Raw genomic sequence first — 24,952 nt, forward strand, 5'->3', positions numbered from 1 at the left:
AAGCAGATTTTTTCCGAGTCAGGTTCCTCTTTCTTTTCATTTTAAAGCAACCCCATTCCCAAAAGATTAATATCTTTGAACTGGCTGAACTTTTCTCCTGTCATTCCAGGGGTGTGTCTTTAGGACCCTGCGCTACAAGCTGGGCGTTGCTCCAAAACTTCTATTTCTAGTTCGAGATGTAAGTTTGCCACTTGTATACCGCAACTTCACAGTGATACTTGACCTTAATGACCCATAGACTTGATAAGGAAAGCATCAAGGTCCACCAGGATAATGCCGTGCAACACAAGACTCGCTGCCCCATCCACCCATGTGCTTGACCAAAGGGCAGAATCACAGATTCATAGAATCGTAAAATGGTTTGGGTTGAAGGGACCTTCAAAGCTCATCTATTCCAATCCCTGCCATGAGCAGGGACATCTGCACCAGCTCAGGTTGCTCAGAGCCCCGTCCAGCCTGGCCTGGGATGTCTCCAGGGATGGTTCAGCCACCACCTCTCTGGCCAACCTGGGCCAGGCTCTCACCACCCTCATCGTAAAAAAAACACTCAGGGTTTCTTGGCTTCTGCTTTTGTGGGCAACATCCTGAGCATATTAATCTAAAATGTTGATTTCCAACAGGAAATTTACAGACATCAGTTATTTGTTTGTATGGGGTTAGGCTTGTGTGCTACCTTCTGTAAATATTATGGCTCTGGTAGCAGTTGTTGTGTGTCAGAAAAGCTAATAAAAACATCTGGCAGGCAGAACTCAACCTCCAGCTATTGCCTGCGTGAGTTCCCGGCCCCTATTTCTGCCTCTTTTCTTGGGTTCTTGATGCTGCTGGTTCTATCAGTTGGACTGAGATGGGTTTTCTCTGTCAGATGGTGGCACAGGGAGACATCAAGCCAGAGGGAGCTTGAAAACATCATTTCTGTCCCTCACCATCATCTCTTTTGATCTGAGGGCTTTTGAGGATGAAAGCAGTGAGTGGTCAGTGCTTTAGTATCAGGCACAAAGGTCCCAGAAGAGGGTGGAGGCAGGAGGAGTTGGGACATCTCCATGCTGGGAAGCAACCAAGTCACAAATTGGGAGTGTGGTAATATTAACCCCAGAGAAAAAATGGTGCAGGACTTTCTGTACCACATCATTTCAGCTTTATAAACCAGCGGGCAGCATAAGGGGACTGGCACACCTCTTGTGTCACAATTTTGAGACCAAGCAAGGGCACCTCATGGAGCCACCAAGGGAAGAAACTGCAATCACCAGTAAGTTACATGAAAGATGCTTTTATTAAAATAACTTAAAAAATAAGTTTGAGGTGGGAACCAGCCCTGCCTGTGGAAATCTCAAGTGTGGCCATGTCCTGGGAGATGAACAGCCATCCACTGGTGGTCCCGCTCACCTCTCCAGGTGCATCCATAGGGGTTTAGGCAGCAACTCCCATCACAGGGCTCTCACCCACCTCTTGGAAATCTGCCCTGTCTTCAAAGACCCTCTGAAGAGCCACTCTGACGGATCCCCTGAACTCGGACTTGCCGTAGCTCCCAACCAGGACGTAAATCACTGGATTGATGCTGCTGTTGACGGAGGCCAGCAAGAGGCAGATCTCAAAGACAAAATTCATGTAGACAAAGAAGTTGAGGAAGATCTGGACACTGAGAGGGATGCCAAAGAGGAGGAAGAAGAGAACAGTGAGGAAGATGACGGTGTAGAGCCTCGCTGGGCGGTGTTGCCAAGAGCTACGTCTGAGCTTGATGAAGAGGATCACGTTGGAAAGAACCATAAAGGGAGTGAAGAAGCAGAAGTTGAGGAAGCACAAGGTTCCAAGGACCATCCAGCAGTGTTGGGAGTGACCCAGGTCACACACAAAGTACACCAGCCCGGCAAGGACACCGGCCAGGACCCACAGCAGGCTGCACGTGATGGGTGAGAGGAGCTTCGGGCGGTGGCATCGGCACCAGAAGGGCCAGAGGACACCCACACACCTCTCCACGCTGATGGCCGTGAGGAGGTAGAGGCTGGTGCTGTAGGTGAGCAGAACCATGGAGTGGAAGAGCGGCAGCACCCGCAGGAGCTCAGGCTGGAAGCAGCTGAGCATGGGCATGTGGTATATCACAAGGAAAGCCGACGTGCAGAGCAGAAGGCAGGCGTCGGCCACGGCCAGGTTCAAGAGATAAGCGGTGAAAGGGTTCCTCCTGATGCGGAAGCCGAGGAGCCAGAGGATGGTCCCGTTCCCCACCAGCCCGCAGAGGCAGATGAGCAGCGTGATGGCACCGGTGACGATTTCAGGGATGTGTTCTGCAAAGCACCTGGTCTCGTTGTGTCCATTCCCATAGACCATGCTCTCCACAGATGCTGGTGACACTGTAAGACAGTCGCGGATCGTGATGTTGGGATATCGATCCATCTTCCTCCTTCCTCTCTAGTGCTCACCTGGGGAAAGGCAAGAGTTGAAGGCAAAATCAGTGACTTTCAGGTCCCCAGTACTGGGAATGTCTTTTGGTTGTTTGGTTTTCCCCCCTCCTCCACAGGCGACAACATCTGCAACCCAGACAGGAGAAGAGCTGAGCAGAAAAAAACAGAAAGGAAAAAAAAAAAAAGAAGAGAGGAGAAACAAATTACAGGAATAGGAATAAAGGAATAGGAATAGGAATAGGAATAGCAATAGCAATAGGAATAGATAGAAATAAATAGGAACAAATAGAAATAAAGGAATAGGAATAGAAGTAACAGAATAGGAATAAATAGGAATAAAGGAATAGGAATAGGAATAGGAATAGGAATAGGAATAGGAATAAAGGAATGTGAATAAATAGAAATAAAGGAATAGCAATAGGAATAGCAATAGGAATAGGAATAGGAATAGGAATAGGAATAGGAATAGGAATAGGAATAGGAATAGGAATAGGAAGGAAAAGGCTGGGCCCAGGGTGGCAGGAGACAGAGAGTGAGCTGGAAGAGGAGTGGAAGGAAAAAGAAAAGGGATGCAGAGCTGTTTGATCTTTAAAGACTGAAAAGGGCTGAGAAGGTGACTGGGGGGAATGGAAAGACCACAGAAGAGCAGAGCAGCGTGTCCCAGAGACAGGAGCGGAGGTGACAGCCAGACCCCTCTCACCAGGCACGGGGAGTCCGGGGAGGGCAGGTCCTTGCACAGCCTCAGTGTCCCAGAGCTGCAAACTGCTGTCCTCTCCGTCAGATCTGCACATGAAATTTTACAACGCTGCCACGCCAAAACCCTCCCAGAAGAGATGCGGGCACCAGGAAGAAGGTAACTCCATGATGAGGTTCCTCCAAGGGCTCTGGCACCCTGACTCTTCCTCTGCTAGAGGCCAAATGTGCTCTGGGACCACGGCCCTGGATTTCTGCTCAGGGGCGGGTGGCTGTGGGCACGTAGATGTGCCAGGGCTTGGTCATCACTTCTGAGAGCAGCGGAAGAGGATTGCCAAAGAGTCACCCTCATGGGACAAGCATTGCAGACCCATCTGCTGGTTGCTTCAAACGCTTCCTCTTTGCAAACCTGTTGTGTTGAGCCCAAAATTATCATCTCCCTTCTCCTTTGCTTCTTGTCTTCTGTGCCCAGCTGTGACGTCCCTGAGATGTGTCGTGGTTCCTGTGAATTCACAAAAGCCCCCCAGCTCTCCATCGACCCCGGAAAAGATGCTCCGTTGTCACCTCCCCGCTTGTAAGAGCTGAGCTGAACATCTCCATCGTCCACACTGGTGAGGGGCTGGAGCCCAAGGGTGATGGGAGCGGCTGAGGGACCCGGGGGTTCAGCTGGAGAACAGGAGCTGAGGGGAGACCTTCTGATCTCTGACCTGCCCGAAAGGAGCTTGGAGCCAGGGGGGGTCGGGCTCTGCTCCCCAGGAACAAGCGCCAGGACCAGAGGAAACGGCCTCAAGTTGCGCCAGGGGAGGTTGAGGTTGGATCTGGGGAACAATTTCTTCCCCAAAGGGCTGTGGGGCATTGGAACAGGCTGCCCAGGGCAGTGCTGGAGTCACCATCCCTGGAGGGGTTGGACAGACGGACATGAGGTTCTCAGGGACATGGGGCAGTGCCAGGGCTGGGGGAACGGTTGGACTTGATGAACTCGAGGGGTTTTTCCAATCAAAATGACTCTGTGATTCTCTGATCACCCCGTGTCATGGAGAGGGCAGCAGGACGGTGTGACACACCAGGTCACCGTGCCCAGGGATGACACAGACCACTGGTCCCATCCCCTGACACCAGCACGTGGGTGGCAGCTCCGTGCCCCGTCCTCACGTCTCGCCCCAGCTGAGGCTGCAGGACACAACGTGAGTCCTTGGAGGGGACCGTTCCTCACAGGTGACCTCTGCGGCTCCATCCCTTCGCATCCTTTTTGGGGCCAGGCAGATCTGTCTCGCTTCCTTGTCTGCTGTACAGCAAATTTAAACAAATAGCTCAGGAGAAATCATCAGAGATACCCAGAGCAAGGGGAAGGAGATGCAGATGGCTGGGAGAGCATCTCAGCCAGCTCCAGGCTGTGGTCCTCCTATTTAAACGAAGGTTCAGCAGAAAATGAAATTAAAGGAGAGTAACAGGACTCACAAGCATAAGTGCAGCCAGCAGCTATTTGGCTATGTTTTCCAGTTGTTTGTAAATAACATCACAGCTTTGTTACATGTTAAATGATCTTAATGTAATAAATAAATAACAAAGAGTAAATAATATATACGACTAAATAATAAGCTGTAGATGGTAGATAATAGACTGTAGATTGTAGATAGAATCATAGAATCATAGAATCATTTTAATTGGGAGAGACTTTCAAGATTATCGAGTCCAATCCTAAATAGTAAACAGTAAATAGTAAATTAGTGGATAAATAGTAAATAGTAAAAAAAAAATGAAAAACAATAAATAACAATTCATAACTAGCAAATAATAAATAAAAATGACAAATACAAATAAAAATAGATAAATTAATCAATAAATAAATAAAAAATAATAGTTGTTATTATTATTATTAACATGATAAATAATGTTGACAGCTGCTCTTGGGGAAGCCCCCTCCTGCCGAGTGGTTGAATACCCGGCTGGGTGGGTTAATAACCCCCACCAATGTGGTGACAGTCATGCTGGGGACAAAGGTGACAGGTTCCCTCATGCCGTTGTCCCTAAAGGCACCTTTTTGGCATCATTTTAGATGTTTAAGTTTGTTCTCTCTATGGTAAAAGTGGGATGAAAGGGGCAATATTCAGAAACAAACTCACAGTTTTCAATTAAACCTGGAGGTGCTGATTTGCTTCATATCCCCTTTTAGATCACTATGATCCTGGAAAAAAATAAATAATTTTTTTTTTTTAAAAAAAGCAGAAAGCAGAGTTGGAGATGGTCTTTTACCATCTCTGCCATATCCAGGGCCAGCTGGACAAACCACCAAACCACAGGAACATATGGGTGAACTGCAATTAATTAATCGGCATTCCTCTGCCTGCAGCTGCCGGGAGGGCTCGAGCAGAGACACTGATTTCCCAGCAGAAACATTGTCGTATAACCCACCCAGCAATCGAAAAGAACCCAAGCAATTATAGGAAATTAGAGCAAAATTATAAACTATTCTGACAGGGTTGTAACAAAAATAGATGGTTGATAGCAAAGTGAAATCCTTTGACCCAGGATTATTTAAGTAGCCTAAGATAAATTCAAGATGGTGAGCTTTGAAGTGTCCAAGTGAATAAGCTGCTGACGAAGCTTGCAATAATTACCGCGACCATCTCCAGCACTCTCGCTGCCTTTGCCCCAAATGTCCTTCCGACCACAAGCACTTTGGGCCGGATTGCTCCAAATTCCCCCTGGGCACATTCCCAGGATCTCCTCCAGTGCTGGAGGGCTGGACAGGACATCCCGGTGCTGAATCCTTCGGGAAACCCCCACCCGATGGAGAAATGTGCTGCGCTGGCTGGGAATAGTCACCGGCTGCAGGACCGCGGGCAATCATAGAATCATGGAGCCATAAAAACACAGAATTACAGAATATTTGGGGTTGGAAGGGACCGTCAAAGCCCATCCAGTGCCACCCCTGCCATGAGCAGGGACATCTTCACAAGCTCAGGTTGCTCAGAGCCCCGTCCAGTTGGATGTTTCCGAACCAGGGCTGCTGTGGCTGCAAAAATCAACCCAAAAATATCTTTTTCATGCTAAAGCTGTGTTAGGATGAGCTAAAAATGTCCCGTCCCGGTAACAGGCTGTGTTAAATGTAATGCAGTTGCTTTACAGCTCCGTCTCCCCGTTGCTCCCAAAGCTTCTCTTCAGTCAGATTTCCACGGACCAGGGGGAAATAATGACCCTTTGCTTTTTTAATCCATCTTCAGGCGGTGTGAATCGGCACTCAGGTGGTACCCCCCGGCTCCTGCAGCTGCAGGGTGTCCTTCACCATCCATCCTCCTCCTCCCGGGAAGGACCCATCGCAGCATCTGTAGCCGTGAATAGCACGACTGCATCCCAACAGCTCTCACTTCCCAGGCGTTTTTTCCCACTAAAACTTATCCAAATACAATTCTGCTTCTGTTTTGGCTTCCCCCAGGGTGTGAATCTTGCAGGGGTGACCGTGTGAACCCTCTGCCACGAGGAGCCCCCGGCGCTGGGCAGCAATTGATGGGGAGATGTGAGCTGTGCCGGCTGAGAAAACCCCAGGGTGCTCCTGGTCCGTTTGCAGAGATGTAACACGAAGCGACCTCAGCAAAAAGCTGCAAACCTTTCTGTGCCGACCGAGGGGTGATGCTGCCCGCTGCAGGTCTGTTTTCTTCAGATAAAAATAGACATCTGGGAAAAAGCTCTACGTCAGCTGCAAAATCTTCTTACCGGTCAGCGTTAATGAGGCATCTCTGCCCCTGCGAGCACCGACGTCTGCGCTGGTAGGAGAGAAGGTGCCTCCTGATACGAGAGCGACACGGAGGCTCCTGGATGGCTCCTCCCCTGATATTTTTTTTTGATGATAATCCTTTAGTTCACATGCATGGCACAGCCTTGATTGAAAAGAAATGGCATGGATCCTTAAGCATTTGCATGGGGAGGAAAGAAAAATCCAAACCCTCTGAGTCGCAAGAGAAGGGAACCGTTCCCTCAAGCTCAGAAAACATAATGCTAGTGATTTAAAATTGGCTTCAGTTGCACAAAATGAGAAGATTTGTTGTTTTATGTAAAGGATTTTTCTCTGAGGTGTAAGAGCACGTTAAACACAGTCACAGGTTGTGATATTCAGATTTAAATTTGCTGTGTCTTTTGGGAACTCTGTAAAAGGCTAATTACGGTATGTGCTTTCCCACAGTGAACTGTTCTTCACGGCGAGAAGTTTATGACAAGGAGAATTCCCCTTTCTGAAAGAACTGGGCATGGGCTGTCCCGTCTTCAGATGAATCATCCTTCCCACTGCCAGCAGCGATGGGGCAGATTGTGAGGCAGGTGGTGCCATTTCTGTGGAAGAGGTTAAAATAGTAAAGAGTAAATTGCTTTCTTCCTTTCCCTAGAACAAAACAAAACAAAAAGGCAGAAAACAGATTCCTATCATGCCCAGACTAATATCTCTGTCTGATTCACTACACTGGGGGGGAAAAAAAAAAAAAAAGCCATTTCTTTATTAACTCTGTGTACTGATTTGAAAAGAAAGGGATGTTTTCAGCTGCCCTCCCTGTGTGCAGCACCACCAGTACCACCAGTAGCACCAGCATCACCAGCATCACGCTCTGATGATGGAGGAGAGATGCCCTCCTGGGGATGCTGAGGTTTGAGGATACTGAGGTCCAGGGATGCTGAAATCAGAGGATGCTGATGTCCAAGGATGCTGAGGTTCAGGGATGCTGAGGTTTGGGGATGTTGAGGTCCGGGAAGCCCTGAGATAGCCAGAGAAGAAACTAAGAAGAGCAGAAAGCTTCCAGGAAATGGAAGGCAGTCAGGGAGTGGGTCATTGACCGGAGATGAGTGTTTCCAATCAGGAATAGACGAGGAGCCATTCACAAAATGCTGCTTGTGGAGCTTCTGGCAAAAGCCACTTCCTTTCTGGCAAAAAGAAAAGATTAAGATAAATAAAAACAGGGAAGTGGAGCTCTGACGTAGCTGCAGTTACAAAACCGTTCCCGACTCCCCTGCGACCCCACTGCACCCGGGACGGGGCGCAGAGAGGAGCTGGTGGGGCAAGAGCAGGGTCATCCTGGTGACCTGGGGGCTTTCCTCTTCATTCCACTGTCCTGGGAGGATCTGCTTCAGGACTTGGAAGTGTGAGAAGCCAGGACACTGACGCTGATCTGCCTGAGCCCAGTTGGAGAGCCAGCCCTTGCCTTCTGCTTCAGCAACGCTAACAGTTAAGTGCAACGTTCTTCTTCATCCCCACCTCACCTTCCTCTCCTCCAGCATCCACTGCCAGCAGCTACGTTCCCCCCACCCTCTCCCAGCGACCGGCAGAGCTCTCCCCAGGTCCTCTCCCCACTTGCCTTCTGCATCTCCTGGTGAACCCCCCTCTCCTTCCCCCCCCATCTCCTTCTCCCACCCCACCATGTCCACCACTCCCCTCCCCAGCATGTCCCGCTTGCCTTCCACTCGTGATTTCCCAGCTCAGGGAGCTGGCTGAGGGGCTGCATGGCTCAGCACCAGCTTCTCCAAGCCGCTAACTCCACGTCCACTCTGACCACAGCCAGGGGCCACATCCCACCGACCGCCCAGCATCCATCCATGGAGGCAAACCACATGTCGCCAAATCCCACAGCACCCACGCTGATCACCGACGGAGATGACCCGTGCAGGATGGAGGTCACTGACATGGCCATAGACGCTGTCACGCTGCTCATCTGCCTCTGTGGGCTGGTGGGGAACGGGGCCGTCCTCTGGCTCCTCGGTTTCCGCATCCGCAGGAACCCCATCACTATCTACATCTTCAACTTGGCCATTGCTGACTTCGCCTTCCTCCTCGTCCTGGTCACCTCATCCCTCCTCTACATCATGGAGAACATCTCCTGCTCCACTCTTTTGTCCTTGAAGTACATGAGGTCACTTTTCCTGTTCTCGCTGTTCTCCTACAACACGGCCCTGTACCTCCTGACAGCCATCAGCATTGAGAGATGCATGTCCACCTTCTGCTACAGCGTCCGCCGTCCCCAGCGCTTGTCAGTCACGGTGTGTGTCCTGCTCTGGTCCCTCTCCATCACTGTCATTGCTGCAGTGACATCTCTGTGCCTGCTGTACGACCACGAGCACTGCCGGGTGGCTCTCATCTCCATGTACGTCCTCAACTTCCTCGTCTTTGCACCACCCATGGTCATTTCCAGCACGATCCTCTTCATTAAGGTCCAGTGTGGCTCCCAGCAGCACCAACCCAAGAGGCTCTACATCGTTATCTTCCTCACCGTCCTCTTCTTCCTCCTCTTCGCTCTTCCCCTCAGCATCTGGAATTTCCTGCAGCAGTTCAGCTACACCTCTGTGCCCTCCCAGGTTGTTTTCCTGCTCGCCTGCATCAACAGCAGCATCAACCCGTTCATCTACTTCTCGGTGGGGAGCTGCCGGAGGCATTGCTCCTTGGTGTCCCCCCAGGTCGCCTTCCAGAGGGTCTTTGAGGAGCCGGCAGACAACATGATATTCAGCAGTGACACAACGATGGACACGCTGGCCCCAGCTTGTTGAATCCTTTCCACTGCTTAATGCCCCTGGGATGGTAGCTGAGGGATTCCTTGAGCAGCTGGATGAATAAATTTTCTGCAGTGTTTTCCTTGATGAGCCCAGTTTCCTTGTGGTGTAATTCTGCACCCTGCAGAAGAGGAGAGCAGGGGCCTCGCCAAGGTCGATGTGTGGAGGGAATTTGTGTTTGAGCTCAGCTTTCTGCTCCCCACCAGCCCACCCCAAGTCCTGCAACACTCTTCCCCAAGGGCAACGTGCCCCAGAGGACCGTGTTCCCACCAGCTTTTCAGGATGAGCATGGCCTTTGGGAAACTCTGACTCATGTACGTTGTGGGGGCAAAAACCATTTGGTACCCTAAGTGCTTTTCCCCATCCTGCGTCCCAGCCTGTGCAGCCTCCCCGAGCTCTGCTCCCCTCCCGTCCCCAGCAATGCCGGCGGGGGGACCCCTGCCAAGGCCCCACCGCCCTCCCCTCCCACCGGTACCCAGTTCCTGTATCCCACCAGTACCCAGTTCCTGTATCCCACCACTGCCTGATGTCAATAAACAGCATCGTGCACCCTGAGCTGCTGTGGGTCTGTGTGTCAGCACACACTGCTTTCGTCTGGGTCCTGCTGCTGGCTGGGGGTGCGGGTGGAGACACAAACACGGTTTGTGTTCTTTGGAGCAAAAATGATGCCAAGTGCCTGCAGCTGGGGCTGTGCCGGCACACCCAGATGAGTGCAGGGGTACAGCAGTGCCCCCAGGCTGATTTATTAGTGTCACAGCAAATATCTCCCCAAAGATTTTATTATTTTTTTTAAGCCAGGTCTAAGTGCAAAGTACTCTTTCTTCTGAAATTTTTCCTCCCTGCTGGCGTCAGCAGGATGGAGTACTTTTCCTTCTTCAGTAGGCTGGGATGGTGCAGCAGCAAGAAGAGGGGGAGTTGTGGTCCCCAGCCCGGCCACCACCTTCCAGGAGCAGAGTGCCAGCTCTGTTGGTCACCATGGGCTCCATGGGCATCACTCTCCTCCCTGTGGCGTCCCCCGACCAGCACCACCCCTTCTCACCAGCCCCACCACATCCCAGACCCCCTGGTCAGCCCCACCACCTCCCACCCCCTCCCACCCCTTCCCACCAGCCCCACCATACCCCAGACCTTCCCACCAGCCCCACTACATCCCAGACCCCCTGGTCAGCCCCACCACCTCTTGTACCCCCCAGACAGTCCCTCTGCGTCCCACACCTTCCCACCAGCTCCACCACATCCCAGACCTTCCCACCAGCCCCATCACATCCCAGACCTTCCCACACCCCTCATATCAACCTCACCACGTCCCACACCCCCCTTGCAACCCCACCACCTCCCAACCCCCAGCCAGCCCCACGCCTGACGCTCCAGTGCCTCCCTATGGACTTCTCACTTTGAGTCGCTCCATGTGGTTTTGGGGGGCTGTTTCTCGGGGACGCCCCCACTCCGCAGAGCGGCAGAGGTTCACCCCGCTGTGTCGCAGCCCCCCGACGTCCCACCTCCCCCTCACCGCCCCCCTGTCAGCGGCCGGAGAGGAACGAGAGGCGGCGGGTGGAACCAGCGGCGTTTATTGGGGCGGGAGGAGCGGGGCCGGGGCCGGGACGGGCGGCACAGCCCCGGCGGGGGAGCGGAGGCGTTGCCGGGGAGCACCGAGTCCCGGAGAGCCGCTTCCCCGGGGGCAGAGGGGTCCGGGCGGGGGGTGTGTAGGGCTCCCGGCTGCTCCGCCCTCGCTGGAGGGCAGCAAAGCCCAGAGATCCGCGCTCCGAGCCGGGGAGCGGCCGGCAGGGCCGGCGGCGTGCGGGGGGAGCGGCCCGAGGGACGGGGCGGGACGGGGGTGGGATGGGAGAAGGGATGGGGACAAATGGGATGAAGGATGAAGATGGGGATGGGGACAAATGGGATGAAGGATGAAGATGGGGATGGGGACAAATGGGATGAAGGATGAAGATGGGGATGGGGGCACGGTGGGATGGGGATGGGATAAGGGTTGGGGATGGGGACAAGATGGGATAACGGATGGGGATGGGAATGGGGACAAGATGGGATAACAGATGGGGATGGAGACAAGGTGGGATCGGGGATGGGGTTGGGAAAAGGGATGGAGACGGGATAAGGGATGGGGACAAGATGGGATGAAGGATGGGGATGGGGACAAGATGGGATGAAGGATGAAGATGGGGATGGGGACACGGTGGGATAAGGGATGGGGATGGGATAAGGGTTGGGAATGGGGACAAGATGGGATAAGGGATGGGATGCATCCTAACACACAGCCACAAGAAGGTGACCTGTGGGCCCAGCTTGCAGCAAGGGTGGAAGATGAGCATGAAGCCAGGGTGGGCAGCATGGCCAGAGTGACTCCAGTGGCCTCTTAGCTGCAGATTGTGGTGACCGCCGTCTCTTCGAAGACTCTCTGGAATGCGACCTGGAGGGACACCAAGGAGCAATGCCTCTGGTAGCTCCCCACCAAGAAGTAGATGAAAGGGTTAATGCTGCTGTTGATGCAGGCGAGCAGGAAAACAACCTGGGAGGGCACAGAGGTGTAGCTGAACTGCTGCAGGAAATTCCAGATGCTGAGAGGAACCAGAAGGATGAGAAAAAAGAGGACAGTGAGGAAGATAACAATGTAGAGCCTCTTGGGTTGACGTCGCTTGGAGCCACACAGGACCTTAATGAACAGGATCACATTGGAAATGACCATGGGTGGTGCAAAGACGAGGAAGTTGAGGACGTACATGGAGATGAGAGCCACCCGGCAGTGCTCGTGGTCGTACAGCAGACACAGAGATGTCACTGCAGCAATGACAGTGATGGAGAGGGACCAGAGCAGGACACACACCGTGACTGACAAGTGCTGGGGACGGCGGCAGCGGTACCAGAGCGGGCAAAGGACGGACATGCATCTCTCAATGCTGATAGCTGCCAGGAGATACAGGCCCATGTTGTAGGAGAACAGTGAGAACAGGAAAAGTGATCTCATGTACTTCAAGGACAAAAGAGTGGAGCAGGAGACGTTCTCCATGATGTAGAGGAGGGATGAGGTGACCAGGAAGAGGAGGAAGGCGAAGTCAGCGACGGCCAGGTTGAGGACGTAGACGGTGATGGGGTTCCTGCGGATGCGGAAACCGAGGAGCCAGAGGACGGCCCCGTTCCCCACCAGCCCACAGAAGCAGATGAGCAGCGTGACAGCGTCTATGGCCACGTCGGTGACCTCCACCCTGCAGGAGACTTCTCCGTCGGTCTCTGGCACAGGTGATGTGGGAGGTGGAGATGTCTGGTTCACCTCCATGGCAGGAGGTGCGACGCGGTCCCCAGCTGCGGTCAGAGCGGACAGAGAGTTAGTGGGACCCCAAGAGCAAGAAGGACTTGTCTGGGTGAGGGGTCCTGGTGGTGTGACAGAGTTGGGGACAGGGGGGTGACAGGTGGGTTGGGGAGGCGGCTGCCTCAGCAGTGATGGGCTGGGAGGTGAGTGCAGAGAGAGACGGGACGGATGCATGTGGGAGTGGTGAGAGGGGCTGTGGGGAGCTGCGGGGAGACACGAGCAGCCCCCCCGGGCTGGGCTGCAGTCCTGACTCCCTACCTTTCCAGGCAGCAGGCTGAGGGCAACCTGCCGTGCGTCCGAGCAGGGCACAGTCCCGTCCTCCAGCCCGTCCTCACCACGATCTCCTCAGCTGAAGAGAACTGGGGTCTCCACGTCCTCGGAAGGCTCGAGCAGCCTCTCTCTCCTCCAAATACAGCGACTCTTTGGGGCGTTTCTGCAAGATCATGGGTCAGGTGGTGAGAGTGCGCTGGGCAGCTTCAGAGACACAGGCTGCATCACGGAGCCTCTCCTGTCAAATTTCTGTTTGGTCCTACGGGAAAGGAAATGTTTTGCCCGCAAGAATACACCAGAGGATCAATACTGCAGGAGCTACATGTTTGCTGTTGAAAGAATCTCAATGCTTTTAGGATCCAACCTGATATCTCATTACACTGGTAATTACCACCTTCTTAATTGTTTTATTGTGCTCCAGTCTCCGCCTTCCACGCTGCCCTGATGCTGGCATCCTTCTGAAATTGTTCATTAATGTGCATACTTGCCTTCCGGACTCCCAGCATGTGAATCGCCAGCCATTTCTCCTCCATCCGTGTTGTGCATCAGGTCTGGGTGGGAATTTGGTGTTTGAGCTGTTGGTTCAGGTGGACCTGGCTGGTCTGGGGGCTGCAGTGCCCACCGAGGGGCTGGTACCCACCGAGGGAGACGGGGGGCTGGTGGCAGGAGAACAGGAGATGAAGCAGCCATAGGGCTAGGGGTGGATAGCAAGGAACGGCACATATCACCCCCCCATCACTCCCTGCACCCCGACACCAGAAGCACCCGTCCACCTCTGCAGGGCTCTTGGGGTGGCAGATGAGGGCACTGACTGGAGAGGAGGGGGTCTTGAGGACCTCTAGGCTGAGATGTGGGGGACATGGTCACTCCTTCCTCCCCAGAGCGGCACTGGCCGTTGTCCATGTCCCCTTCAGCTGCTGGTCCCCCTGTACTGGTGGGGGGACATGGCCAGACAGCAGGCAAAGCAGCCCCCAGCACCAGGTGTCCTCTGCTTCTCCAGCAAGGGCAGAAAACGGATTCTTCAGCTCATTAACCTGGCTAATTGCTGCTAGGACTGCTAACACCCCTGCCTGGCTCACCTGGGCGGCTGGAGCACCCATGGCAGGGCTGGGGGAGCCGGCAAGATGGGGCACCCACACATGGGGCTCCCTGAGCCCGGCCACCACCCAGAAATGCCCCATGTCCCAAATCCCTCGTGTCTGAGCAGCTCCCACCTCCCAGAGCAGGGCCATGGAGGTCCCTGTCCCAGGGGAGCGGGGCAAGGATCATGGTGGGTAATAAAGGGAAGTCAATGTGGGCTCCGTGTCAGGAACAGCGCTGGGTTAGCATGTCCCCAAGGAAAGTGGGGTGTTGCAGCCCGTCCCTGACAGCACATCGACTGGGAGATGGGAAATGACGGGGGGCTGCCCGTGCCTGGCGCCAGGTACGGAGTTTTCCGGCAAGGCACGGCTCAGCGTGGCGCGGCACGACCTGGCAGGGCTGGGCACGGCACGTCACCCAGTGTGACGGAATGGGTGGCACAGCAGGGGGGGCCAGGGCTGTGAGTCACCCTCCTGCGCTTCCCTCCACCCTGGACTTTGCCTCCCATGCTTGGGGCAATAAAACCCGGCATGGAGGGGGCTGGGGCGTCTGGAAGGGCCCCCACCTGCAGCAGTCAGGGCACACGTGTGTGTTTGCACACACGAGGACGGGAATGTGCAGGTGGGTGTAGGAAAGAGCTGCAGGTGTGCGGGAGCAGATGTGCAAGCATGCATGTGTGCATATGTACATGTCTGCATATAAATATGTGTGCATATGTGCATGAAAACTTGCACGGATGTGTGCAAGGAGGAGCTGGACATGCAAGAAGGCGCACGTGTGTGCAAAGGAGCTGCACATGTGGGATGGAGTCACAAGTGCGTGTGCGTGGGTGTGCAACGGGCAGCTCCCCGTGTGCAACAGGCAGCTCCGCGTGTGCACCAGGCAGCTGCGCCCGTGTGCGGGCAGGTGGCAGGGGGAGCGTTGCACACGCGTGCAGGGAGCAGAGTGGAGCACGGCGTGTAGCACGCGTGTAGCACGACCCCGGACACGCACGGCGAGCAGCCCCACGCGTGTGCGAGGCGGCGGGTGCGTGCGAGGCCGCCCGTACACGTGTGGGCACCCAGCCCCGAGCGGCGCCGCGGGCGGGTCCGGTGGGCGGGTGGGGGCCGCACCCTGGGCCAGGCGGGTGCCGCCGGTCGCCCTGTCCCCGTCCCTGTCCCCGCCGAGGCCACGCAGGCTCCGTGGTCCCGCCGGCCGCCCCCATGCAGCGGGAGCGGGGGGGACCGAGCCCGGGACTCCCCGTGGCGGAGGTCAAGGCTGTCGTCGTGGGGGACGGGGGCTGCGGGAAGACGTCACTGCTGGTGGCCTTTGCCAGAGGGGACTTCCCCAAGGTACTGTCCTCCCCGTCCCCTGCGAGCTCAGCCACGGTGGGACCCGGTCCCGGGTGGGCGGGCTCCCGGGAACGGCGGCACGGGGGGGACGGGACGGGACGGGACGGGCACAGTGGCGGCAGCGGGGACATTGGCAGCAGGACATGGGGCCGGGGGGTGCTGGGGCAGAGGGTGGCCAAGCCTGGGGCTGATGGGGGTCCAGGGCAGCCCCCCGTCGGTGGGCGGTCGGGCGCCTCTGCCTCTCCTGGGGGGTCACAGGGGGCCGGGTCTGCCCCGCAGCGAGGGCACATAGGGGAGCCAGGGGGTGCGCGGAGGGGGGCAGCCCACAGAGACCCCAGAAACTCCCTCCCGGCCCCCCCAGGTCCCACCGGGGCATCCCGCCTGCCTGAGGCTTGGTGCTGCCCTGAGCTGGGGGGGGCACAGTGCCGGGGCTGGGGGGAACAAGGAGCGTCCCCACCCCACCTGCCCCCGGTGGCACCACCATCTCCTGCCCCCCCGTTTCCCTTTCCCAACCCCGGGTACTTCCCCGTGCCCTGTCCTGGGCACACGGAGCTCCGTGGGCGTCCCCCCCACTGCTGCCCACGGGCAGGTGGGATCTACCTCGTCCCCTTCTTGTCCTCTGCCAGGTGTACGTCCCCACCGTGTTCGAGAAGTACACGGCTTCCCTCCAGGTTGGCGGCAAGCCCGTGAAGATCCACCTCTGGGACACGGCAGGTGGGACAGGAGGGGACAGGACAGGCAGTCGTGCCCCCTGCCCCCCAGCCTGGGGGTTTCGGGGTGTCCCACACCCGTGGGTCATGCCTTGGGGGGTGTCCCCATGGGAGACCACAGGAGATAAAGGGTTAACTCACAGCCAGCCAGCCGCCGGTCCCTAAGTCTGTCACTCTCAGCAGTGATGCCTTTCTGTCCCCAGAGCCCCACGGTGCCCCAAAGCTAGGGGGACAACATAGTCCCAGGCTGGGGGAGACCCATCCCAGTAGGGAACTGGTGTGTAGTGGTTGGCTTCTCCACCCGTCAGGACAGGAAGACTACGACAGGCTTCGCCCGCTGTCCTACTCCAACACCAACGTTGTCCTCATCTGCTTCGATGTCACCAGCCCCAACAGCTTTGACAACATCCTAACGAAGGTAACACAGCCCCAGGGGGGCTGTCCCTGCCCCATGTGTCTTCCCCGTGGGAGGTGGCGTGGACCCGGGGCTGCCACCTGGCCCATGTCCCTGTCCCCCAAGTGTCATGTGTCCCCCCGCAGTGGTACCCGGAGGTGAACCACTTCTGCAGGGGTGTCCCAGTGCTGCTGGTGGGCTGCAAGACCGACCTGCGGCGGGACCAGGAGGTGCTGCAGAAGCTGCGGGAGGGACACCTGGAGCCCATCTCCTACCAGCAGGCAAGTGCCACCCCCCAGCAGGCTGGGGATGTCCCTGAGCACGGGGCGGTGGGGGAGCCAGGGTCCCCGGGGGGTCTGACCCTGCGGCTCCCCCCAGGGAGAGGCCATGGCCCGGCAGGTCCACGCCGTGTCCTACTTGGAGTGCTCGGCCAGGTACCAGGAGAACGTCGGGGACATCTTTGCGGTGGCCTGCAGCGCTGCCTTCGGTGCCGCCCGCCGGAGCCAGCGCAGGAGGAGACCCAAGAGGGGCTGCGTGCTCAGCTGAGCCCCCCACCCCTGGGCTCTGCTGCTGTCCCCCCGGCTCGGGACAGCGCTCAGCTCCCGGCCACCACCGGCCCTCCACTGCCACGCTGCTGTCCCCGCAAGCCGGTCCCAAGGACTGTTGCCATGGGGTGCCAGCATGTCCCACCATGGCACCCAGCGTCCGGGCGTCCTCCGCCCGCAACGAGCCCCGCGGGCAGGCGGGTCTGGGAGCAAAGAACTGATTTGTGGGGAAGGGGGTCCCCTGCCCGCTGGCAGGCCAGCGCGGGAGGGGCCACACGGGGTCATTTGGGTGCAATTCTGTCATTAAAGCTGAACACATGTCACCGTGGTGTGGTCCCCGTGGGCTGGCACAGCCCTGCACGGCACCGGAGGGACAGGGTTGTGTCACCCGCGGCCGGGTGGCCTCTGGGAATGGGTCCCCTCCTGCCTTATGGCTGGGGCATGCACGTGCGTGTATATACGTGCATGTGTGCTGCATGTACATAGGTGCATATGCACGTGTGCTGCATGTATATAGGTGCATACGCAGGTGTGGTGTAGGTATACAGGTGCATATGCAGGTGTGCTTCATGTATAAGGTGCATATGCCTGTGTGCTGCATGTATATATGTGCATATGCGTGTGTGCTATATGTGTATAGGTGCATATGCATATGTGCTGCATGCATACAGGTGTGCTGTACACATATAGGTGTGCCTGTATACGTGTGTGTGGGTCGTGTACGTCCCTCTGCCTGTGTTGTCTGCACGTATACATATGCATATGCGCGTTTATCCATGTAGATGCCAGTGTGTGCGCCCATATATGTACACACATATATTGACACACGCGTACGTACGTGCGCTCCCGTGCGCGCGTCCCCGCGGGTCCCGTCCGCTCCCGTCCCGGTCCCCGGGCGCACGCGGGGGGTCCGGGACAGCTGGGCGGGGCCAACGGCGCGTGCGCGCTCGCTCCCGCCCCGGCGGGGCGTGGCCTCTGCGGGGCGTGCGCGCCCCCGCGCGGTGCCCCGGCGCCGGAGCGGGGCCGGGGCAGCGGGCGGGGGGGGCGGTGGCGCATGCGCAGTGCGGGCGGCGGGGGAGGCGGCGGGGGGGTCAGGGGAGGTTGCGGGCGGCGCAGGCGCAGTGCGGCGGCCGAGTCAGTGTGTATGTGAGACTCTGACGGGTTCAAAATGGCGGCGGCGGCTCCTGTGTGAGGAGGGGAACCGCGTCCCGGCCGGGGGGGGCGCGGCGGCGGGGCGGCGGCGGCGAGGCACGGCACGGCACGGCGGGGAGCGGCGAGGCCGGCGGCGGCCCGGCCACTCGGCCCGGGGCGGGGGGTGGCGCCGGGTGCGCGGCGGCGGTGGCGGTGGCGGCGGCGGGGGGGAACGCGGCGCCGGGCCGGGGAGCGGGGCCCGCGGGAGCGAGCGGAGGCCCGGGGCGGCCGGCGGGGCTGTCAGCGCCCGCTCGCCGCGGTGGCCGCGCCGGGGGCGGCGGGGCGCGGAGGGGCGGGCGGCGGGGCCGGGGGGGGCTCGGGGCGGCGCGGCCGGCGGGCCGGGCCCGGGCCCGGGGCGCGATCGCTGCCTGACCCGGGGGTTCCTCCTCCGTCTCTTCTGTTTCCCCCCCCGTCTCGGCGCTAGAAGAGGACAAAGGCGCAGGAGAGACCTGGTGAGCCACTCGCGGAGGGGCGGGGGGGGCCCCGGCACCGACCCGCCACCCCCGGCCGACCCCGAAGTTTCCCCGAGTCTCCCCCCCGCGCAGAGGGGCCGGGTCGCGCCGCGGGCGGCGGGGCCGCTGCCCCGGCCGGGAGGGTGCGGGCGGGTCTGCCGTTCTCCGCGGCCCCCGGGAGGCCGCCGGGCCGGGAAGTTGTTGGGCAGGGGGCGGCGGGGCGGGCGGCTCCCGGGGGCGGAGGTGCCGGTGACAGCTCCCCCGGGGACTGACGTCCCGAGCGCCGGCACAGGGCTCTTCCCCCGCCGCCGCTTTGTTCTGCCGGCCCGGGGCTGCTCCCTCCTGCGCCGGGCGGGGACGGCGGGGCGAGCCCGCGGGGGTGGGATGGGGCCGGGGACCGGCCGGGCTGGGGGTTCGTCCCGCTCGGGGGCAGCGGGGGTTGCGAGCGGGCCGGCTCGGCCGGTGTGTTGCGCTCCGGTTGTGCCGCTGTTTGTGAGCAGAGTTTAGCAAGTGTGGGGAAAGTGCTTAGGCTGGCTTAGCTGGGCTGGGGAGGCCGGTCCGGGCGCAGGGCTGGGGAGGTGCGAGCGGGACTCGGAGCGCTCCGCTGTCAAACCGTGGCTCGGAGGGTCGGGGAAGAGCAGGATGGAACAAGTTCTCCCCACGCTATGGTAGCGGTTCTGTAACGCTACGCGGGGTGGCGGATCCCATCACCGAAGGTTTAGAGTGGGGATTAAGAGCTGAGATAGATGTAGGCTTTGGTTTCATTCTGTTCCTTTAAAAAAAAAAAAAAAAAAAGTTGAGGTGCCATCTGACACCTTGGGAGGCTTTCCCGTGTTATTGTGCGGTGTCACAAGGTGGCAGATTTTGAGATCAGAGCGTGTCTCCTGAAGACAGGAGTTAGTCCCCTACCTGAGCCGTGCCTAAGTGCTGTAGGTAGGAGGGATCCCCCACGCCCGTCCCTGTTCATGGGAGATGTTCTGTACCTGTTTAGCATCTCGAGTGCCACAGGATATCCAGAGGATGGCAACCGTGTTGTTTGGAGGAGTCAGTTCTCTAATGCATAATGTTGTACTCTGGGGAAAACAGAGCCTTTGACAGCACTTTGCCTGTTTCCTATCCTGGCGTGGGCCAACTGAGCTGCCGCTTTTGCGGGTAGTAGAGCAGAGCAAGAGGCTCTTTCCTCATCTGAGACCTGCAGCTCATGTCGTGTTACAGAACAGCTGGTAAAGTCATTTACCCTGGGTCATGCCTAAAGTTAGAATGGGAGTGTTAGAAGTTGAGGTGGGCTCATCCACTGTGTTCACTTACCCCTGCACAGCGATATGGAATCGGCCTCAAAACGAGCAAAGAAACGAGAGGTGTAGGTGTCCTGTGTCTGTGTGCCCTGCTTCACTATTTCCCTCTGATTTCAAAGGACGAAGAGGACGACGACAGCAGTCCTGGAGTGTCCTTCTCACTCTCTTCAGAAGAGTCGGAGATGGAGCCAGAGGAAGAAAGGATCCGTTACAGCCAAAGACTGGTCAGTACTGGCCCTAAACAATCATATTCTGTTCTTGGTTCAGTTGCAACTGAAGAAAGAAAAGACTTTTACCAGCAACAGGTTTTAACTACCCAAATAAAGTGTTGTGGCGGGTCACTGCGTTCTGCACAGAGGTGTTATCTCAGCTGGTGAGGGGTTAGATGGCTTTGTGGCTCCTGTTTGTGTCACAGAGTTGGCCCTAATGAAGGGCACTTGGCTACTGAAGTCTGGAAGAGCCTCCTTCAACCAGAGGCTGAGACTGGGTGAGATGCTTTGAGAAGCTGCTGGATAGAAATATGAAATGTTGATGTAGTTTCTGGCATGACAGGTTTTCTCTGTGTGTTTCTAACAAGCGGAGAAGCTGAAATTCTCTGTGTTACTGTTACATTGGCCTGGACTTGATTTGACTGTGCTGCGAAACCTGAGAAAACCAGCTTCAGCTTCAAGCTCAGATTTACTTGTGCACATGTGCACGTGTCTTCTCCTGGTATTTTCTTTCGGAGGGAGCTGTTCCAAAAGCCTGGCCCAAGTTAGGCCCTGTCGGGAGCTCTGGCTTGTCTGATGTTTGCGCTGCTGTTCAAGGGACTGCGTGAAGCTGCCGGTCTGGGAGTTGGGCCGTAACTGGGAGCAGTTTGGGAGCAGCTGAGAGTCCGAGATGATGATCCAGGAGAAGGAGGGAAGTTGCTGGATCTCCTGCAGGTTTCACATTGTTTTGAGGCCATTGTAAACCCCCTGAGAAGGTCCCGTGTCAGCTCTGTGATAGCTGAAGCTGTGATGGAGCAGCAGTACTTGTACCCTCACCTTCAAGGTGCTGTCTGTAAAGGTAAATCCTTATCCGTTAATACGCTGAAATAATTTGGTGGGAGGTAGCATGGCATTAAGCTTTGCCCTCAAGAGCGAGCAGTTCTTTTCGCTTTTTTTGTTGCTGCTGGGTGCTTGGCCACAGAAAAGGTGCTGGTGAGTTGTAGCCAGCACGTGCCTTGGAGGTGGCCTGGGGCCAGAAATCCTCTAGTGAGGGTAGAAACGGTTAATCCAGCGCTGGCCCCTGTGGAGAAGAGGGTGATGTGTAGGTTGTGCTTTGTCCAGACGCCCGTTTTACTGAAAACATGCTCCTTTTCTTGGTGTCTATTGCACATTTACTTTTTGCAGGGAGAATTGTTGTACTAGATGATTTGTTGACAGGCATCTATACATTTATAGTGAGCCACCTTAGCCCGCTTTGGGAACCTGAAATGACTTTGATTTTTTTTTTTTAAGTAGTTTTTAATCTTTTCTCTTTTTTGAGGGAATACTTACCAAAAAAACCCCAAACCTTAATAAGTCTATGGGCCCTTCAAGATGACTCGTTTTCCCTAAGTGCTTTGGTGAACGCTTTGATTTGGTAATGCTATAAGCAGCAGTCCCACCTCCTCCCTCGTCCTGACGCGCTTGTTCCCACAACTGTGCAGCTCAAGGTACTGGTTTGACTGGGGAGCAACCATTTCTATAGCCAGCAGTCAGGGTTACAGGACAGCTTCTCTTGGAGGCAACGCCAGCTTCAAATTTTGGTTAAACTACAATCTCCACTACATTTTGACCAGAAGTAACCCGAAACAGCTGGATAACGATATGACAGATGAAAGGCACTAGCGGCCAGGATCGTACCCGTTTAAAAATGCTTATAGTCTCACAAATAAAAATGGTCAGGAAGAGTTGCTGTCGTAGTGTCGGTGGCCTGGGCTCCAGCGGGATGCGCTAAGCTGGATAAATGGCTGCACATGGATGAGCTGCGTGTGAGGGGCTTGTGAAGGCACATGGGCAGCAAGCAGAGGATGCGGCTCACCTGGGCTTCTCTGGCCTTGTGTTGTGTCTGCAGCTGAGACGAGGAGGCAAAACCCCTGTGTGGTAGGTGAGGTTTAGTTTGTGCCTCCTGCTTCGCTTTTCCTGGGAACTTCCACCTCATAGCTTTATTTTGCTGTCTCAGTGTTGACGGACCTTTAAAAGTTTATTTTTTTTCAAGATGCATGTGGGGAGCTGTTCTCTTAGTGTTTCTGGCCCTTGCAGAATAAGGAATCACGGATGAATTATCCAGGAAGACAAAAGTGCTGAATGGGACTTATTTGAATATCCTACTCCTACATGTGCCTTGGTCTTGGAAGTTGGTTTTAATATGCTACATTAAAACTGCTAGGTAGGGAAACAGGTAGATAGTACAGTATGTTTCTGCTGCTATAAGCTGTGTTTCTTGTGTGTGACTGGGGATCAATGTGGGTGTGAGATGTAAAAAGATACATTTATAAGAATAAATATATTTAAAAAACCAATCCAAGTGTGATAGTAGTTCTACCAGCCAAACAACCTTGATCAGAATAGCTTATAGTGTTGAAGGAGCTGAATTAATTGCATGGGCAAGTAGCACGGTGTGATGGTACCAGTGACATGAGATGGCAAGAGAAGATTATCTGGTGTGCGAGGGTAATTACGCCAACAGCATCTTTTGGTGTATCACCCTGGCCTTACAACCAGACCGCCTTACATCGGGATGTGGAGAAAGTCTTGAGCGTTTCATGTTATTTTCTTCAGTGAGCAATACTATTAACTTCCTCTGGTTCAATAAAAATTGGATCTATGTATGTTTTCTGAATGGATTTGTCAGTATTTGGTGATAGATCTGGGTTTTGAGGAGAAATTCACCTCTGCTTCAGATGTAGCTGCACTCCTACAAGAATTCTCTGCCAGTTCACGCATCCCTGTGTAACATAACAGCGTTTACATTGGGTGGGTTGCGCCGCTCTAACTGCACTCGCTTCTTAGCTCAGGTTCTACATCCACGACTCCCAAGGTGATAAAGACGGGGGTGAGTTGGTCTGGATGCAGGGGTATCGTTAGGAGGATGTTTGCACCCATCCGAAACAAATTCTGGACAAAGCTGTGTCCCGGTGAGGCTGACACAGGTAGGGAAAGGCAGCCTGTGGACTAAGAATATCCATGTTCCTCACCCAGAAATTCAGCTGAGCCTCCCTGCACCGTGAGTAGTGGAAAATGAGACTTGAGACACTGTGGAGTAGTTTTCTACTAATTCTGTGTATATGTTTCTGCTCCTCAGCTCTATAACAAGGCAGCGCTTCGGGGATTGGTTTGAGATGTCAGATTTACAAGCTGTAGACGTGTGTTTTGCAGAGCCTTAATCGAGGAGCTGAAATGCTCTATTGTGTCCCGCGGCCTGAGTGACGGTCCAGCCCTGGCACTAACAATGCCAATGGTCCCTCTCCAAGACTGGCGAGTCCCCCGCTGACTGTCACTGGGTGGTCGCACCCAGCCTGTGTCACACCAAGGTCCTCATGAGGAGCCCACGGCCACGCTGGCACCTGGACTTTTTGAAGGCAGGAATGGCAACGTGAGCGGCTCTGGAGAACAAGAAGTTGAGTCGGTCTGGTTCTGCGATGCTCAGACACTCTGCCTGCTTCAGGCTGTCTGGTTTCCTTACAGAGAAGGTTGTGGAGCTCAACAGGGCATGACTGTTGCATGTTTGTAACTTAATTTTTTTGGTAAGGTTAGATCTGTGTGGGATCATCAGCAGGAAAGGAATCTGGTGGTGCTTTGGTTTGGCAAGCTGGCTAGTCCATCTCTGGAAAGGGCTACCGGAGGGACTGTTTGACCCAGCGCTTTCTAAGGACGTGCTGAAGGTGTGTGTGGTGCTCCGCTGAGGAGGAGTTTCTCTCTTACTCCAGTCTTCACCGCACACAAAGCCACTTTACCCATCCACATCTGTGCGAATGTGCTGAAGATTCCTCAGCAGGACGCAGGGCTGGTGTCTGCCCGTCCTTCTGCGGGGGAGCCATTGAATATTCCTGGGTCCTGGAAGCACGAGGAAATCTTGTCTTCTCTCTGCTCTGGGGCTAATTTTGCCAGGCTTTTACTGTGAGCTAGGACTAGCAAGACTGCATGAATTACAAGTCGGGATTAGCATGTCACTCAAGTGCTGTATGCTTTCAGGGTAAGGAGCGAAGGGCAGCAGCTTTGGAGGCTTCGGGGTGGCTGCCACTGCCCTAATGACAAATTCTGCCCCTCATGGTCTCCCTGCTGCCGCCTTTTTCTTCAGGGTGTGGTTCCGAATTAAGATTACTGGTGTTGCAGAGCTGGTTTAAGAGGTTCTCTCCCTCCCTCTGTTAGCGTCTCAGAAGCCGATTCCCCCCAAGCTGATTGCTGCCTCGGGGGGACTGTGGCTCACACCTTAGATGAAAGTTGGCAGGAGGGTATCTAATCCAAACTGTTGTCGGTGCTAGGGAGCTAAGTGCCCCACCAGCAAACCTGGTGAGACTAGAGAGGTGACAGTGTGAGATAGGGACACGAGGTGGGGTAGGAACCTCTTAAACTGGCTCTGCTGCTGTCGGAGCCTGTGGCGGATCTGCACCCTCCCTCTGGGCTCCTGTTGAAGGTTTTGTGGTGCTTGGGTCCCCCGAGCGACCATCCCTGGCTGGGTGCATTGGCACCCTTGTTTTGGGTGCCAGAGATGGTTGTGACACCCAGAAATGGCCTGTGGAG

General features: G+C 55.8%; 5 protein-coding genes across 6 annotated transcripts in view; 3 read left to right on the plus strand and 2 right to left on the minus strand.

Annotated features, from left to right (window-relative positions):
• Nucleotides 1-1,407: 1,407 nt before the first annotated feature.
• LOC135989715 (mas-related G-protein coupled receptor member H-like) lies at nt 1,408-3,181 on the minus strand. Its single transcript, XM_065636739.1, has 2 exons — nt 3,097-3,181; nt 1,408-2,414 (listed from the first exon to the last, which is right to left on the minus strand). Exon 2 carries the CDS (start codon nt 2,386-2,388, stop codon nt 1,408-1,410), a length of 981 nt encoding a protein of 326 aa, XP_065492811.1. The 5' UTR covers nt 2,389-2,414; nt 3,097-3,181.
• A 4,900-nt stretch (nt 3,182-8,081) lies between these two features.
• LOC135989461 (mas-related G-protein coupled receptor member H-like) lies at nt 8,082-10,137 on the plus strand. Its single transcript, XM_065636307.1, has 2 exons — nt 8,082-8,298; nt 8,629-10,137. The coding sequence occupies exon 2, from the start codon at nt 8,667-8,669 to the stop codon at nt 9,609-9,611; it is 945 nt and encodes a 314-aa protein (XP_065492379.1). The 5' UTR covers nt 8,082-8,298; nt 8,629-8,666; the 3' UTR covers nt 9,612-10,137.
• Nucleotides 10,138-11,985: 1,848 nt separating this feature from the next.
• Nucleotides 11,986-12,903, minus strand: LOC135989675 (mas-related G-protein coupled receptor member H-like). The gene has a single exon (XM_065636674.1). The coding sequence runs from the start codon at nt 12,901-12,903 to the stop codon at nt 11,986-11,988; it is 918 nt and encodes a 305-aa protein (XP_065492746.1).
• Nucleotides 12,904-15,488: 2,585 nt separating this feature from the next.
• RHOD (ras homolog family member D) lies at nt 15,489-17,267 on the plus strand. 2 transcript variants are annotated; one of them, XM_065635603.1, is made up of 5 exons: nt 15,489-15,617; nt 16,244-16,331; nt 16,636-16,745; nt 16,868-17,006; nt 17,104-17,267. In XM_065635603.1, exons 1-5 carry the CDS (start codon nt 15,489-15,491, stop codon nt 17,265-17,267), a joined length of 630 nt encoding a protein of 209 aa, XP_065491675.1. The 2 variants fall into 2 exon arrangements, with proteins under 2 accessions (XP_065491675.1, XP_065491674.1); XM_065635602.1 differs by having other exon boundaries at nt 16,868-17,002; nt 17,100-17,267.
• A 1,138-nt stretch (nt 17,268-18,405) lies between these two features.
• The window catches only part of KDM2A (lysine demethylase 2A), a 43,680-nt gene continuing 37,133 nt past the window's right edge, over nt 18,406-24,952 (plus strand). Inside the window, exons 1-3 of the mRNA XM_065635866.1 lie at nt 18,406-18,454; nt 18,882-18,909; nt 20,324-20,428. Of these exons, the coding sequence (XP_065491938.1) occupies nt 18,435-18,454; nt 18,882-18,909; nt 20,324-20,428 (153 nt within the window). The 5' untranslated portion in view covers nt 18,406-18,434. The remainder of the gene's footprint in view (nt 18,455-18,881; nt 18,910-20,323; nt 20,429-24,952) is intronic.

The sequence above is a fragment of the Caloenas nicobarica genome, chromosome 5, assembly GCF_036013445.1.
Source record: "Caloenas nicobarica isolate bCalNic1 chromosome 5, bCalNic1.hap1, whole genome shotgun sequence".
NCBI lineage: Eukaryota > Metazoa > Chordata > Aves > Columbiformes > Columbidae > Caloenas > Caloenas nicobarica.